The sequence below is a fragment of the Lissotriton helveticus genome, chromosome 6 (assembly GCF_964261635.1).
Source record: "Lissotriton helveticus chromosome 6, aLisHel1.1, whole genome shotgun sequence".
In the NCBI taxonomy this organism is placed as follows: domain Eukaryota; kingdom Metazoa; phylum Chordata; class Amphibia; order Caudata; family Salamandridae; genus Lissotriton; species Lissotriton helveticus.
The window spans coordinates 1,752,386,827-1,752,404,360 of record NC_136067.1 but is presented as its reverse complement, the minus strand read 5'-3'; the positions used below and the strand labels follow the sequence as shown (position 1 = coordinate 1,752,404,360).

At 42.2% G+C, this 17,534-nt stretch overlaps 1 protein-coding gene across 1 annotated transcript in view; it reads right to left on the bottom strand.

Moving 5' to 3' along the window:
- Positions 1-17,534, bottom strand: part of LOC144763730 (lutropin-choriogonadotropic hormone receptor-like) — a 1,068,475-nt gene that overhangs the window by 239,416 nt on the left and 811,525 nt on the right. The window contains exon 8 of the mRNA XM_078649633.1: positions 6,397-6,471. Within this exon, the coding sequence (XP_078505759.1) occupies positions 6,397-6,471 (75 nt within the window). The remainder of the gene's footprint in view (positions 1-6,396; positions 6,472-17,534) is intronic.

The following is a 17,534-nucleotide window of genomic DNA, read 5'->3' as shown; positions in this document are numbered from 1 at the left end:
AAGGTATGCTGATAGCAGAAATTTACACAATCTCAATTTACAAAATGTGGAAATCAACTGGATTGGTCACAGAGGATTAAGATGTCACCAATTGATACCATTGGTGAAAACCTTTTTGCATTTGCCAAAACCTGACCTGTTAATTGTGCACTGTGGAGGAAATGACTTGGGCACTTTGACTGGGGTAGGTCTGGAAATGCTTTTAAAGGACACCTTTGAGCAATTGATGGCACTATTACCTCAAACTGCCTTGGTATATTCAAATATATGCCAAAGACAGAAATGGAAGTGGTCCAACCAATTTTGTCCACAAATTGAGAAATCGAGGAAGCATGTAAATAAGTCTGTTTCAGCTTACATGAGAGACCATGGAATGGGCTCCATCTACAACAATAACTTGCGTTACTACATGCAAGATATCTACAGAGCAGATGGAGTTCACTTCTCAGATGAGGGGAACAGAATTTTCATCCTCAATTTAAGACTGTGCATTGGTACCTACTTGTAAGTACCTACATCAGCCACAGGACCCAAAAGCTCTTTTCAGAGCTACCCTACATCTGATGACTCACAATTATTTTACTCTAACTTTTTCCACTAATTTTCACCAAAGTACGCTCCCCGGAGCGCTACCCGGTACGCGCACCGGACGCTAACCGCGCGAAAATTTTAAAAAAAATGTTTTTTTTTTTGCACATATGGTCCTCCTCAGCTACTCTCAGAAAACCTAGGGGGTCAGGATACGTCTACCGTGCCCCCTTCTACCCATTCTGAACATTATTTGCCCTCCATCTTGTATCTCAATTCTACCGAAACACAAAATGGAGGACTCCCGTAACGCTGCCGGTTCGCGTACCGGGGCGCGCACCGGGAAGCGTTCGCTCAAAAAAGGTGGGAAAGTAATTCACAGAAAAACCACTGGAGACACTTTCACCAAATATAGATTAGCTCATACTACATACCAATCCCTACCATTTTCACAAATTTGATTGGAATTCCATTTAGCCATTTAGCCTGTAGACCTCTCTAAATACCCTGAGGTAAATTACTTCACAAACACATCTGAAGTGTTGGAATTGACAACCAATTAAAATGTTACTTTCATTTTCTACTTTTTTTTACCTGACATTTGATTGGGTATGTACCTGAATATATATAAAGAAAGAGAGAGAAACACAGCCATTTTGACTACTATTTCCTGAACCACATTGCAAAATCATTTTCACTGACAACTTAAACTTGTTTTTAAAAGGTAAGATGTTATTTTATAAATTTGAAAACATTTTCAGATAGTTATATGCTATCCCTCTGTAACAGTTAGACATTGAGAAAGGCTTGTTTATTATAATTATGGATTGATTTAGGTTTCTGTGGTATAATTATGAATTTACTTAGGCTTTTTCACAGGCACTTTTTAATAGTACTACTTCACGCCTGAAAAGTACCTGTCTGAACTTAAACCCAACAGTGCCCTATCTCTACTGATATATTTATTTTTTATGCAAATTTCAGCACAAAAATGCAAGGAGAACAGAACGTTTCCTTTGAAATTGTCCTAGAGATTAACAATGAGGAAATCATTGAACCCATTGACTTGGAATTAATGGATGAATCACGGGACCATGAACTTCTACAATGTGTAGAATCTGTGGATTTCTTACTTCATTATCAGGACGGTCAAATGTGGGAAGTTATGTTCAGTGAAAAAGAAGACATATCAGACAGTCAAATGTTAGACGTTCTATTGAATTTTGAAAAAGAATCAGAAAAATAAATGTATATTTAATAATCAAAAATTGTTTGAGTCTTTAATCATTTTTATATGTAATTCATAAACTAGTACCAAATTGATTATAATGTAAAGTCAGACTTATAGTATACTGTGCACAATCACAAAAATAAATTTATATTTAATAATCATAAATACTGCTACTTAAATAAAAAAATAAAAAAAATAAAAAAAAGAACAATCAATAAACATACAATATTTCAAAATATCATAGTCTATCATTCTCTTTTCCTTATAGTACGCTTTTTTTTTTTGCTCCGCGGGGCCCTTTTAAAGCCTCCACATCAAACCTAGGGGGTCAGGGAGGATCTACTATGCCCCCTTATGGTCATTTCCCCCTTTGTTTTGGCCTCCTCTTGTCTCTCGATCCTACCGAGAGACAAGATGGCGGCCGCTCCGGACTGTTTAGAATGTTGACAGACACCGGAGAGCCAATCAGCTTCGCTTCGCGAAGTTCCGTTACGCGTTAAGTACGCGAACCGGGGCGCTGCCCGGAGCGCGCTTACAGATATATATATTTTTTTTTGAACGTTAATTTCTCAAAATCCACTGGAGCACATATATTGAGACCTAGCAAAGGCACATCGGGCTACCAGTACCTACAATTTTGCCAAGTTTCGTGAAAATCCATTCAGCCGTTCGAGCTAAAAGTGAGGCCAACCGCCCTATGGAAAATTGCATGGGAAAAACACGTTTTGGGACCCCCCCTTTTTTCTCGGCCCCCCCTTTGACGAAACCCCCCCAAATTTTCAAGGGCTGCTCAGAAACAAAATGTGCCATTTTCCTGAAAATTTCATCCAATTCCGTCTTCAAACGCCAAAGTTATTCGACATAGAATTTTCAAAAATCCCATAGAGAAAAAATCCTAACTATATATACCTACTGGCGACCGCCAGTAGGTAATATATATATATATATATATATATATATATATATATATATATATATATATATATATATATATACATAAAAGAAGGAGAGAACTCTGGGTAGGTCTCAGTTTAGGTGGAAAGCAGCTCCTTTTAGAGCACTCTCAACACCAGCGACACTCTAGATCTGCTCACCTCAAATGTCTGTTTTTCTATCAAAGTTTTTAAGCATAGGATTAGACAGTGCTATCCATGCCGAGATAGAAAATGACAAAGTCTTTCGCCATTTAAACAGCAAAGTCTTTAAGCATAGGACTAGTACAGTGCAGTCCTTGCCGAGCTGTCAAATAACAAAAGCCATTTATCACTCCAGGCACAATATTACAGCTTTGAATTGGTAAAATACCAACTCAAGCCAACCTGAAATGATTAAAAGCAACCCCTGACACAGTGTTTCGCTCTAATTAGAGCTCTTCAGAGAGGTATAGCTTTGTCCAGACACAAGGGAGCACCCAGTATTAAGTCAAAACAAAACCCTTTCAGGCATAGAGTGACGCATAAATTATGCAAAAAAGAAGGAGAGAACTCTGGGTAGGTCTCAGTTTAGGTGGAAAGCAGCTCCTTTTAGAGCACTCTTAACACCAGCGACACTCTAGATCTGCTCACCTCAAATGTCTGTTTTTCTATCAAAGTTTTTAAGCATAGGATTAGACAGTGCTATCCATGCCGAGATAGAAAATGACAAAGTCTTTCGCCATTTAAACAGCAAAGTCTTTAAGCATAGGACTAGTACAGTGCAGTCCTTGCCGAGCTGTCAAATAACAAAAGCCATTTATCACTCCAGGCACAATATTACAGCTTTGAATTGGTAAAATACCAACTCAAGCCAACCTGAAATGATTAAAAGCAACCCCTGACACAGTGTTTCGCTCTAATTACAGCTCTTCAGAGAGGTATAGCTTTGTCCAGACACAATGGAGCACCCAGTATTAAGTCAAAACAAAACCCTTTCAGGCATAGAGTGACGCATAAATTATGCAAAAAAGAAGGAGAGAACTCTGGGTAGGTCTCAGTTTAGGTGGAAAGCAGCTCCTTTTAGAGCACTCTCAACACCAGCGACACTCTAGATCTGCTCACCTCAAATGTCTGTTTTTCTATCAAAGTTTTTAAGCATAGGATTAGACAGTGCTATCCATGCCGAGATAGAAAATGACAAAGTCTTTCGCCATTTAAACAGCAAAGTCTTTAAGCATAGGACTAGTACAGTGCAGTCCTTGCCGAGCTGTCAAATAACAAAAGCCATTTATCACTCCAGGCACAATATTACAGCTTTGAATTGGTAAAATACCAACTCAATTCCGTCTTCAAACGCCAAAGTTATTCGACATAGAATTTTCAAAAATCCCATAGAGAAAAAATCCTAACTATATATACCTACTGGCGACCGCCAGTAGGTAATATATATATATATATATATATATATATATATATATATATATATATATATATATATATATATATATATATCTCCAACGAAAGGGTTGTCCCATTTTAAAGAGCCAGCATTCAGGTAGGTTCTGTAATTTTCGTTTTAATTATCAGGAAAACAGCGTAGTAAGATGCAAACAGAGTCCATGCTATTTACAAGCCTGACGCGTTTCATGCTCCCCTGAGCACTTCCTCAGAGGCTTCTGTAAACTCTGTATGGAGCTTTCAGAGTCTTTAAATGATTAGCACCTGCTCCAGTGGGCGTTGGCGCCCCCGGAGCCTGCTGGTGCTCGTAGTTCAATAAATCACGCTCCAGTGAGCTGCTCCCAGAGTGAAATAATACTTCAAAATTAAAGCCCAAGTGGGTTTGGAAAATGTTCAATCAAATCTGCGCTGCACATAACATCCTGAAAAACGACCTTGCCTGCCAATTCCTGCTGTGTGCCATGTGACTGTAGCTTGGACCACTTCTCTGTGGTAGGGCTCTTCTCCAACCGGGACCGGCCGGTAAATAAATCCAATAAATTCAACAGCATGAAAGAGGGGGAAACCGTACACAAAAACTAAGACGATTAGAATCAAAACTAATCATAAGGTTCAGAACCAAGCAGCCGGCTGGCTTGAACGGCGATGAAGAACTATACGTTCATTTATAAAGTTGTAATACTGACAATCTTGCAAATGCCCGTATATCTGCTACAGAAGATAACTGTTATTTAAAAATCATAACTGTACTAATAATCAACTGTTTCCAGTGACAGACCGAAACTGTTTGGGTATGGGAACTCACAGCCAATGATTACATGAACACACACAACATGGTTCTATGCACATAGCGGGGACGTAGGGCACTCAGCCCCAAAATTGTAAATTGACATTAAGTCTAAAGTTACGCATCAAATCAACTCTCAGGTACGTTGAGTTTGGATTTAACACGCACGTGTGCCTCACGAGCGTCAAGAAAGCGCTGGGTCCTTTTAATTTAGGCACGCTTTCTATGCAGTAACAAGATACAGTCCTCGCTAACGTGCACGGCCCATATTGTGTAATGTATGATGAAATGCATATTGGGCTATTTAAATGTTGAAACTACAAGTCCCATCATGCCCCAGAAAATGATAGGGGTGTGTACTGGTATAAATGTAAAAATGGAAAAGGGACCAATCACTAATACTACCGTGAACAGGAACTACGGTTCGAAACGCGTAGGAGTTGTTGCATCACGTTTGAATAAATAACTGCGAGAAAACTGAGAAGTGTGCCGCGATTTTCTTTCTGGTATTGGAATATATATATATATATATATATATATATATATATATATATATATATATATATATATATATATATATATATATATATAAAATAAGATTTCCATACTGAAAGTCTGCACACTATTTTAATGATGGTTTCTTAAGGCTCCACGTCTGTTGGCAGAGACAGACTGCAGTAAGAAACTGACACCCGCATGAGCTGGTGACCTGTATATAATGGTCCCGAGTCACAGAGTGACACAAGGTGCCATGAACTTACATGACGCCACCTGCCGATATGGGAGGTAATTGCTATGCAAATGTTTTCGAATCCAATCTGATAGCCGGAGGTATTCAAAAGGTGAGGAATCTGCGGTTAAATAAAGCCTCTATCAGAAAAGGTGTTACAGAAGGAAGGTACATTTTTGTTTTCCAGGAAGGGAATGGGTAGGATCAGTCCTTGGTACGCCTGGGTTGAAGATTCAAGTCATCCATAAAGATAATGTCAGAAGGGTCATAACATGATCAGTGCATTCTTCAACGACTGTGCAGTTTTTCCCTAGTGAGTATAAAATGTCTTTGAGTCACTTTCTTACAAAGGTAGAGGATTTCAGCTCTACTTTGAGACATTGCAATGTTGTATCTATATTGGATTGAATCTTTATTATAAATCCAAGTCTACTTCAGACTTACCTTTGCTTTGTAGTTGAATGAGAGATGGTTGGAGCGCGTCCATAATAATTATGGGATGCATCGGTTAACCATTTGTCAGGCATGCTCAAGAGGTCAAGTTTACAGGAGGCGTCATTGCTATGAAGCGGATCTGCGGTTGTGTAGAATACAGTAGGACTGCGGTTATGACTTCCAGGAATGTATATAAGGCTAATGTAATTCACATAGATTCTACTGAGCACTTGTTCTCTAGTGTCATATAAAACAGATTACTTTCAAACAGGAGATTGAGAAAGCAAATGTTTATCATCACTGTTGTACTTACAAGCGATTTGGTCCTGTTGCACCCTTGAAGACATCACTGTGCATTAGTCCAAGGTTGTGATTGTCATTAAGAAACCTGTGAAACCCCAAATTATTAATAAAGGTATTATTATTATTTAAGCTGCATACTTTCATTCCAGTCTACAAAATTTCAGCAAATAGAGTCAGAGCCATGACATGACAAGTCAGTCTAAGCAAATTGCAAATAGTATACATGATGAGATGGCCCCTATAAATGTGCCAAAAATTAGTTACTAATCTTAAGAGCTATCAACTCGTGACTACAGAGCAATAGTTTGATTATCCATCTGAGTGCCCTGCTTTAATATATGTTAATGTATGTTGAACTATGCAATACCTTAGATAAATTGAAAGGATGTATCCTCAATAGCAAATCAACACAGCTCTGAATCCATCAAAATCAGTTATGAAATATTGGCTAAATGCATTACTGATCCCTGGAGTGACCTCTACTGGTGAGCATGTATGTTAAGTTAATTCTTACTTCTTCACTAAGATGGAGGACATTTGCATTGCTGTTCAAAATACCACACATTTCTGCATTTAACACTTTGCTTGTTCTCGTACTGAATGGAAAGATTTAAAACTGCCGATTGAAGCAGTTGTTTTCTCCTTTATGGCCATCAAAACTAGACGATCTAAAGATCTCTGTTTTTTTATTAAGACTGAATTTATGAATCTTTAGGGGACATTTATTGATATTTTAAAAAAGGAAATGTTGATCTTGTGAATAGCCACAAGTTTGTCATTTCCAAAGAAGTGTCGTGTGCTTTTTAGCAGCACAATAACACCACACTTCTAAATCACTTCTTAAAATCTATTAATCTGTTTTCTGTCTTGGCTACAGCCCTCATATGGTAATCATGTACTCAGTGTACAATATCATGTGTGGGTTGGATTGGGTAGGGCGTGCTTATCTTCCTGTAACGTGACCTCTCTGTCGCTTGCAAAACAGTCAACGTGCTTTTCTCTTATATATTTACTTGCATGCGATTTTTGGCCAGTATCATAATTTCTGTCTAGATGTGCCCAGTTTATCTGTGTGCCGTCCATGACACACTTGCTCACACCATGCACTCAGTGGGTTCATCTTGTTTAAACTTACATCTATAAATTAGGAATACGCTCACTAGGACCACAGACAACTCCCAGATGGCCAAACAAAAAGTTTTCTGCTCCCTCAGGAAAACCACATCAATTGACCAATAAACTTCAATATTTCAACAACGTTAAATTGACACTTGCATACAACACTGATTACCAGTCCCCTGTAGAGGTACCTGAGACCTACGCTTATGAAGAGAGACGATGAAAGACAAAATATAAAGGTCACACAAACCATAACGCTAAAGAAAATCGCCTCCAGCTACTAAGGTCAACCTCCAGATAGCCTCATCTCCTTTGAGGAAGTCAAGAGGATACAAAACACCACAAATAGGCAGGAGAAGTATGAGTCTGAGGATGGGGTGGACATAGATGAGGACGAGTAGGAAGGAAATGGTCTGGCCACATGCATAGAGCCTCAACATCCTAAGGAGAGGGCGAACTACTTGCCTACAGTCCCCTGCCAGGACATGGAGGAGTGTGTGCTCCTGCAACCTGAGGAACTTGACGAGAGGAAGGCTGAGTGAGCTCACGCTGGTGCTGGCCAAATTGAATCCAGCGTCTGCTAAGGAGGAGGCAGCTGCCAAGATGGCATTCGAAGATTGTTCCTACCGGAAATTTTGACATAGCAAAAGAAACCTGAAAGAGCCTCCGAGCAGAAAATAATCTTGTTGGCACAGGAGGTGAGTCTGAAGGAGCTGGACCTCAAAGCCAAGCAATGTACAAGGTCCAACAGTAATGGTGGTGGCATAATTTCTGTGTCTACTGCAGATGTGAGGGTCCGCATTCCCCAAGACATGATGCTAGCTATGTGTTAAGGGATAACATTGATTAATGTTTTTTTGCCCCTGAGGTAGCCCTGAGGATGCATAGGGCCCCAGAATAGGATTGGGGATAGTCTCTAGAAACACATGCCTACAGTGGGGAGAAATACCGTGCGAACACTAGAGTTAGGAGACCAAGGGCCAGATGTAGGAAGGCAAATACCGGTCGGTAACGGCCGATTTCGTCTGTTACCGACCGGTATTTGGAGTTTGGGATGTAGGGACATGTTAAAATACAGATTCTGTAATTTTACCGAATCGGTAAATTACCGATTCGGTAAAATGACCGAATCTGTATTTTGACATGTAGGTAGCACTGTAATCAGTGCTACAGGGGTTTAAGAATTCGTTATTTACCACCAACTAGAAGTTGGTGGTAAATAATGAAAACCCTTTAAAAAGCATTCTTTTTGCTTTTTAAACAGTGCCATGTTGCAGACATACATGCCCTAAGGGCATGTATGTCTGCAACATGTGCACCCATGCACAATTGAGGGGTGCAACAGGGTGTCAAAGTGACACCCTGCCACCCTTCAATGTTTCCCCCAATTACCGAATCAGTATTTACCGATTCGGTAATTGACATTTATTCCTATGGGCCTCCAGGCCCATAGGAATGAATGGTAAATACCGATTCGGTAATTACCGATTCATACCGATTCGGTAATTAAATCGGTAAATTACCTACATCCCGATTGCCAGTTCTTAAATACCGAATCGGTATGATTCGGTATTTAAGAATCGGTAATCTGGGATTACCTACATCGGGCCCCAAGTTAGGTATGCACTCGTGGAAACTATTTTTTATCACCAAGTTTGGGCATGCCCTAGAGAAGTACACAATGAGATTTTGAGACAACCAGAAGCTGGCAAACTAGTCTTGGGTGGAGTTCCTCGATTACTACAGTACGGTCCTGAGTGGTTGGTTGCGAGGCAACAAAGAGAGCGATTTTAATAAGCTGTATGACCTGATGTTGAGAGAGCACATGCTCAGTACTTGCCTTACAGAGTTTTTCCAACACTGATTGAAAGCAAGATCACTTTACCTAGAGAGCTTGACTAGGAGGCTGACCTTTCGGTCAACACCAGAGTGTCCAAATACCTATCACAGGAGGGGGAGAATCACTAAAAAGGTGGGCAAAGCCCTCACCAGAGGAAAGATGATAGAAACAAAATAAAAACAAAGTTCTCTCATGGCCCATGAACGCAGTTCTCAAGGGAAAGGATTTCCAGTCCCAACCTGACCAAAAGAAGAATGGGTTCCCTGAAAAGAGGTCCTCAGGGAAGTTCTCCCCCAAAATACTATGAGTCTTGCAAGTATGGGTACATAAGGGGAGTGCCAAATGCCCCAAGAGGGTGCTACCCCCCCAGTGGTGGAAAGACACCGGGGATGCCTAGTGTATTGCTTGAGGTGGAGGTTGACCCAGTTAGCACGGAAGGTTGTGCAGAGAAAGCCTTGCTGTCCCTGGGTGACAAGGAGATAGTGCCAAAGGAATGTCAAGAGAACAAGGAGCCTGGAAAATAGCCCTGGTGTCTGCCGAAATGAGGAAGGGCAAAGGTCATAGGAAGTTGACCTCTAAATCTCCCACAGTCCGAGATGAGGCTGAGCCAGAGAGCGACACCCAGGAGACTACAGAGAGAGAACATTGCTGCTCTGGGAAATTTATCCGAGCTGGTTGGTTTGCGAGCTGAGAGAGAGCCCACCAGGGAGAAATTCTGCAAAGCAGTGAAGAAGTGGAATACTCTTGAGGGCCTAATGTGGCAGGTCAAGGCCCAGGCTGCTGGTAACACCTCTGGTGATCACCTGATATACTGGGAGAAATACTTTCTATATAGAGAGATGAAGGTTTCTGAGCATGGGACATCCTGTGTGTTGGTGGTCCCTCAGTGCTACAGGGCCTTCCTAATGGGCTGGGCTCATGATATACTCCTGGCTAGACCTCTGGGTCAATACAAGACCTTTTCAAGGCATTACACCCACTTTTACTGGCCCAAAATGAGAATGACCTCAGCAGTATTCTGTAGATCTTGTCCTACATGCCAGGCCAATGGAAAGTAAAGGACTGTCCTTCCTGTCTTAGGCATTCCCTTTAAGTGGGTGGGCATCAACGTTGTGAGACCCTTGTACCCCAAGACTACCCTGGGCAATAGGTTCACCCTGGTCTTGGTGGATCATGCCACTAGGTAACCTATACCTCGGAGGATGTTGTCAGCACCTGCAGTGGCCAGCACTTCTGGTACAAGGTTATGAAGAACCTGGAAGACAGTCAGGGGTTTATGAAACTCTAGTTGAGCTTCAGCCTGACCAAAAAGTGTGGGTGTTTGACCCAGATGAACTCTAGACCCTACTGGCGGTATAGGACCCATGGGGTGAAGGAGTGCAAGGAGGAGGTCTCCTACATTGTAGGCCTACAAACCGTGATCAACACCTTGAGGGTCCTGCATGTCAACCGCCTCAAGTCCCAGCTTGTGAGGTCTGAGGTTATCATGCTCCTGGTAACAGACGACTGAGCTTAAGAGGAGAGTGAACCTCTCCACACCCTCTTATCTTTCAGGGGGCAGGAAGGGTTGATTGAAAGAATCAACCATTCCCCTACTCTGACCCCAGAGAAACCAAGTGACTGCTGCCATTTTTTGGGGCACCTTGCCTTTCCATTCTCACTAAGCCCTGGGCTTTGTGTACCCATGACATTAATAAAGGAGAAAATATGCCTGGGAAGAATAGGAACTTCAAGCTATCTTGACAAAGTGAGAGCCAGTATCAAGGTGGAAGTGGATGCTGAAAACAGATGCTAGTGAGCACATCAGCTGACGGGCTCAGGGTGCTCTCTCCCTAAAACATGGTCAAATTGCCCTACGCTTTGATTGGCACGTTTCATTTACTTTTAATCCCATGTAAAAAAAATGCATCTAGTGGACCTACAGTACACACTGTACCACTCACTAAAGTAGGACTTTAAAACCTGTATCGGGCCTACGATTGCAGCTTATAGTACAGTTTTAAACTGCTATGTCAGCCTAGCACACAAAAGATGATGGAAGGATGCTAGCAATAAGTCTACCCACTGGCAATCACCCAGGTAGCAGTCAAACCTATCATTCTTTTACCCACCATGCCACCTCAGGTTCAGCCCAGATATTTTCAAATTAGTCTAAGTTCTGCTCCAATGGGAACAGGTCAGTCAAACTGCCAAGCCAGGCCCTCTCTGAACCAGAGCACAAGCAATCCAAGACCGGTTTCACACTGATTGGGGCTCTTCAGTTGAGTGCAGTTTGGTTTGAGTGGCACAGTGAGCAAGGGATCCACATCTGGACATACCCATGACCACTTGCATCGTTAAATCAAACATACAAAAGGTGATAGGGGGATGCTTGCATTATTAGTCTAGCCACTGTAAATTACTTTAGGTATCAATCCAACCCATTGTTATTTTGCCGACCATGCCTCCTCAGATTAGACCCAGCCATATTCAAATCCGTCTTGCTCATGCACCCACGTCTAGGCATAGCCTTGGCCACTTAGGGCTTTACATCAGGACAAAATCGGTCTTGGGTTGCTTGTGCTCCGATACAGAGAAGACCTGGCTTAACAGCTCAAGCTGGACTGTTTCTATTGGGGCAGGGTCATGTTTGTGAAAACACAATGCAGCACTGCAAATACTATTAATCTTTGTGTCATCTTGTATATGTTGAGAGAACAAAGTTATGAAGAATTTTATAAATTCATTTTTTGGGTATGTTATTGCAACATTCCCATTCTCAATTGTTATCTTTTTTTACAAATCTCTGACTTCTCTGCACTTTTAACTGCATTGTCAACAGGGTCTGTACATTATTGCTCCTTCATAGATAGTACAGCTCAGTTTCAACAGTGTCCTCTCAGCCAGTGCCTAACTTGTAAAAGAATGAATGCTGGTTCCAGTGCTCTGCTCGGAAGCAAATGGACAGTGCGATTAAATGTTGGCACACAGAATACCTAGCATTTGTAGTCTGAAATCCACCTCATGGCACTTTAATCAACTACTAGACATTCCATGCCCCTTTATCTCGCTCTTGCAGGTTCCTGCTTTCTCCCTTTGTGACTGGGTTTCCCTCTTTCTCTTTCTTCTTTCCCTTTTGTGTATTTTTCCCTTTTCTTCTCTTTGGAAATAGTGAGGTGCTGTCTTTCATATTGCCTGTAAAGAAGACTGTGATCCTCTGAGTCAGCTCCTGCTGCATTACAAAGTCTCTGAACACTTCAGCAGAGATTCACCTGTGGGCTCCCAGTCACACAAGCGAACATGTCCGAGGTAATTTCACCATGGCCAGGATCTGATTGCTGAAATAGCTGCAGATATTATTCTGTGCATTAGGGTCAGGAACATAAATCGATCCTTTTGTAGATTCAGTGGACAAGGGAGAGAGAGAAGTCCCTAATATTTGGGTGCAGTATGTGCCAGGAATTCTCCAAAGCTGATTTTGACAGGAGCTTACTCCCAGTCGCTTGGCTTCCCGTACTGCTCCTACCAAAGTAGGGATTCCATACTAAGTCGCAGACTCCTCCGGAATCTCCTTTTTCCTGTCCCTACATAAATGTACCAATAGTGATGCTGTCCAGTGTTTGGGGCTTAGATATTTATGTAGATGGTGGAAGACCATCACTTGTACCTTTATGATGCCCCCCCTTAAGATTTCTCACTACTGTCACTTCTCACCTGCCAACTATTTTTACCTTAACATCGCCCCCTTTGCCATTGTAATGGGTTCCGTTGCTCAGTGCGGTATGGGGTGCTTCCTATTCCTAATTCTAAAGAGGTCCCTGTGCAGCAATTGGGTCTTCTGGAGGAATGTTATGTTTTGTTCATGTTGCTGTATTTAATGCAAGAATTTGTGCCTCTTATTAGACAGGTTTAACCCCCATATGTTGAGTTAGATCACCTTGAAGGTATAGGTCAATATCTGGTGAAGTAAATGAATGTGGCATGTTACACTTAATTAAGTCCGAGTAAAATGAGTAGTACAGTGATCCCAAATAGAAATTCAATATCCCGTATTTTACAGTTCCTACGAATCTAGTAGGTCTGTGTATATGGAACAACAAAACCTATTCTTATATATTCAGTAAATGTTGGTCTATTTGGCTAGCTCACAGTACGGCATCTAAACTCCTAAACCTCCAGAGGTATAGATGTTGTCAATAACCTAGAAATTGACTCCCCAAGGAAATCATGGTAACAGTTCTAACCCTTTCATTTTTGTATGCATGCATTGCATGCCCAAAGTGTTCACAAAGAAAAGATATAATATTGCATTTTCAACAGTTTATTGAAAAGCTCCAATCTTTGTATTTAAAACATGAACTGCGATTGTAAGTAAGATAAGACACGTTACTGTAATAAGCATTATTAGAATAGTGAAAAAAACACAAACAATTTAATCATTGTAATTGTTTATAATGTTGTGAAAGTTACTTCTATCTATTACTAGCCTCTATGCTAAAGAGAGCATGTCGAGAGTATCCATCTGCCAGGCCTGTTGGAATGACCTAACCACATACCTTGGTACTGAATGCCAGAAAACCAGGGTTAGCGCATCCACGAATGCACCTCCATCTGAGTGTACAACTATGTTCCTTCTCAGGATGAAGTTCGGGAACAGCAGGACTGCATGTTACAGCAGGGTACTGTGATGATTCTGGCAGGAAGTGAACTCCTCACCAACTTCAGCACGGATAAAATGAGATACTAAAATGAGGACTAAACATAAGCCACATAACACCAGGACTCAGAAACCTGCAAAGAAGAGTACAACCAATTTACATAACGATTTCCAGTAGACATATCCTACAGGGATTTACAAAAGATCAGCCCCCCTCCTGCCCCCCCTCCCCAACCCCTTCATCCAATATCTTCCCCGGCACCTCAACACCATCATGTCATTGCTGCTGATAGTCATGCTCGGAGCCGGGTTCCCTCTGAGTACTGGACTCCCAATTCCAATTGGTCATTTGCTCACTGTCTTGAAGGTGCTAATCAAGTCACTTCTTTTTCTTTTAGTGTCTTCAGGTGAGGGCCTTCGATCCATCAGAGTGTCTCCAACTCTGCTCCAACGTCTTGCATGAGACTTCTTTGCTGGTATCACTGCTTGTATTTCCAGCAGTTTATGCTCCTCGACTTGAAATTCTGGCTATAGCAGCCTCTGTCCAGGAGAAAATCTTGCCTTGTTGCTGGAAGATGAGGTGAAAATTATGGCCCCAGCAGTCCTTGATATTTACCTTTTGTAAATGGTCCATTAGGGATTTAAGATCTCTTCTTTTGTATGGTCTTGTAAGGCTTTGATAGGGTTCGGTAGATTGGGACATGTACTTGCTCCACGCTTACGACCCATTTCTGTTGCACCAATGTGACGTTATTTTCTTTTAGGACATATATGTGGACTCTTATGAGGACATCAGGGAAGATGGGAGGAAGTACTTATTTGGGCCTAGTGCATTCAATGCAATTTGATAGCTGCAGGCTGGGGGGGTGGTGTCAGGCCCCAGTAAATCCTTCACAATTGAGTGCACAAACTCTACCAGGTGATAATCGTTTTTTTCTGGCCTGGACCTCTAGAGTCTGATGTTGTTGCAGCAGAATCTGTTGTCCAAGTCCTCTAATTGCCCCTGAAGCAGTATAAGTTGTTCTTGTAGCTGTAGAATTTCCTGTGTAATGAATTCCTACTCTTCGGCTTGCTCATCTTTGTTCTCTCTCAGCAAGGAGAAGCACTCCTGTAGTAACTGACACCCTTTTTTGGTGTCTCATGAGCTCTTTGTTAATGTCTATCTGGAGATGTCCCAGTGTCGTATGGTTTATGGGCCCCTTTCTGCGTACATGTTAAGTTAGCATGGCTTATTAGGAGTTTTAACGCCATTTTTCTTATTACTGCTTTTTTGCACACGACACTGCTTAGCTGTTTTTCGCAGATTTAGCTTTCACGAAGGTCTATACATGGGAAAAGGTTTGTTTTTCGACATCTCTAGACATACATCGTGTCCCCAGTCTGTACAGTGAGTGCTTAGCCGCCAAGGTTATTATAAAGTGCGAGCCTGTTTTTTGGCGTGTTCGTGTAACACATTCTAGACACAACAATTTGGCAGCTGCAAGCCGAGTAGGATTCTGGCGCCTTTATCATAGCACACTTGCCAGAATAGAACACACTTGGGAGATTCCAGGCATGCAGAGAGACTAACCTATCCTGATGTAATTCACACTTACTGAGCGGAGAGGTAAATGGGGTTCAACTAAAGAATACTCCAGAGACCTTCTATAGTTTTATAATACATAGTTCCTTGATAGGGAAAGTGCTTTCAATAGGCGCTTTTATCACCTGTTTGCACTATCATTATAATAAGATTCTTCCTTTTGTATTTTATGGAATTGTAACCATGCTGACCGTATTATTCTTAATCATATGTATGCTTATGTTGATTAAAATACTGCGCTTGGGATCACATCGTTAAAATAAATATTTTAACCTTATCGTGTCTCTATTTTACTCCTGTTGTGGACTGGTATGACTGTATAACAAAAGAGTGTTCTCACTTCCCACCATTCCTGAGATGGTCCTAAGTCGCATGTTCTAGGTTGTCTAATCATTGGTTTCTTTGCTATAGGACGAAGAGCTAATGTGACACTGATTGCTAGTCTGGTATGGGAGTTTGGGTAATAAGGTGAGTTTTTGCACACCCTCATTCACCGAGGTGCTAAGTCTTTGTGCACAGTTCTGTGTTTGCACAGAATCCCTGTAACACCAGGTTCTCCTTGAGGCGTGTTAATAACCCTACAAAATATTGGTGGGTTATCAGTGCCTAATTAGCTTCTTTGTCTGACTGTTTACTGGTACTTCCTCTGGGGGTCACTGGTTTGTCCTTCTGGCAGATGTCCTCTTTCACTTGGGATAGCTTTGACCAAATGTCCAAAGAATGCTCTATATTTGACCCTTGTCTGGAGTCATCTTGTCACTCCAAGTCATTGTTCAGGCTGCTGATAGTTAAGGGGAGAGCAAGTTAGGTCATGTCTGGCCTTCATCGGCTAGGGGCAAACAATCTAGAAGCAGCCAAGACAACCTCTTGGCTCAGTAATATGTCTAGTATCTGCACTCTGGCCCTGCAGTAACATTTGCCAGGGATGAAGCAGTGTTCCCTTGAAGTGGTGTTCCCCCAGGCCACCTCACCGGCTATTCTACCCAATGGTTGATACCCAGGAAAGAGCTCAGCCTTCAGTGGGCAGCAATGGCGATACCATAGGATAAGCAGAGGTCTAGTGCTGGTTTTGGCTTCCTGAGTACAGTTCCTACACTCGCCTTCTCTTTCCAGTGTGTCTCCTTACCTCTGCACCCTGGCCACTACCCTGCTGGTCGAGGGTCTGCCAGCTCGTCAGCACTCAAGGGTAGCAGCTGGTTCTGGTACTCCTCTTATTCATGCTGCCACTTCTTAGCTGCAGCACTCACAGGTTCCAATGACTGCCTCTGCTGCCACCTCCAACTCCACCTCACGCCAGCTCACCCATGGGCCTCCACCAACAGAATAAAGCCTCTGCAGTCAGCCGGCTCTTGTCAAGACCAGCGCCAACAGTGCTTCTGGATGGGCCCTTTACGATGGGCATTTGTGCGCTCCCTGAAGGCGTATAAGACCCGAAGAGGCCAGACACACCTTCCTGCCAGATAATTTCCTCAAGAACAGAGCACTGGCTGGTGTTTTCTTTTTCAGGACATGGTTGCCATCTTAGGGCTCTGCCTTGTTCTCGGGGCAGCTTGAGATATCGGCTCTGGCAGTGGGGATCCAAGCACATCAACCATTGCCCAGCCCCTCCGAACTCATGGAGAAGAAAACAAGTTACTTACCTGTAACTTTGGTTCCCCAGTATTGGTAACTTTCATAGATTCCCATGCTTTTGTATCATTCCCCGTCGTCGGAATGGGAGTCTCGGTAATAAAAAAATACCATAGTAGTAGGTACAAAAGAGAAAGGAAAGGCCTAGGCCTCATTCCCTTTTGTAACATATCAGCCTCTTTTTGTAAAAGAGACCAAATTCTAGGCGTCAGCCAACCAGAAGAGCCTCACCCCTGGAACCTTCCTGAAGGAACCTCAGAGCCTCAGATTTTCGTAGCCGTTGTGTGCTAGACACCCTACTTGCTGAAGGCTGAGCTTTCCCCGGGGAGGTGGGTGGGCGCA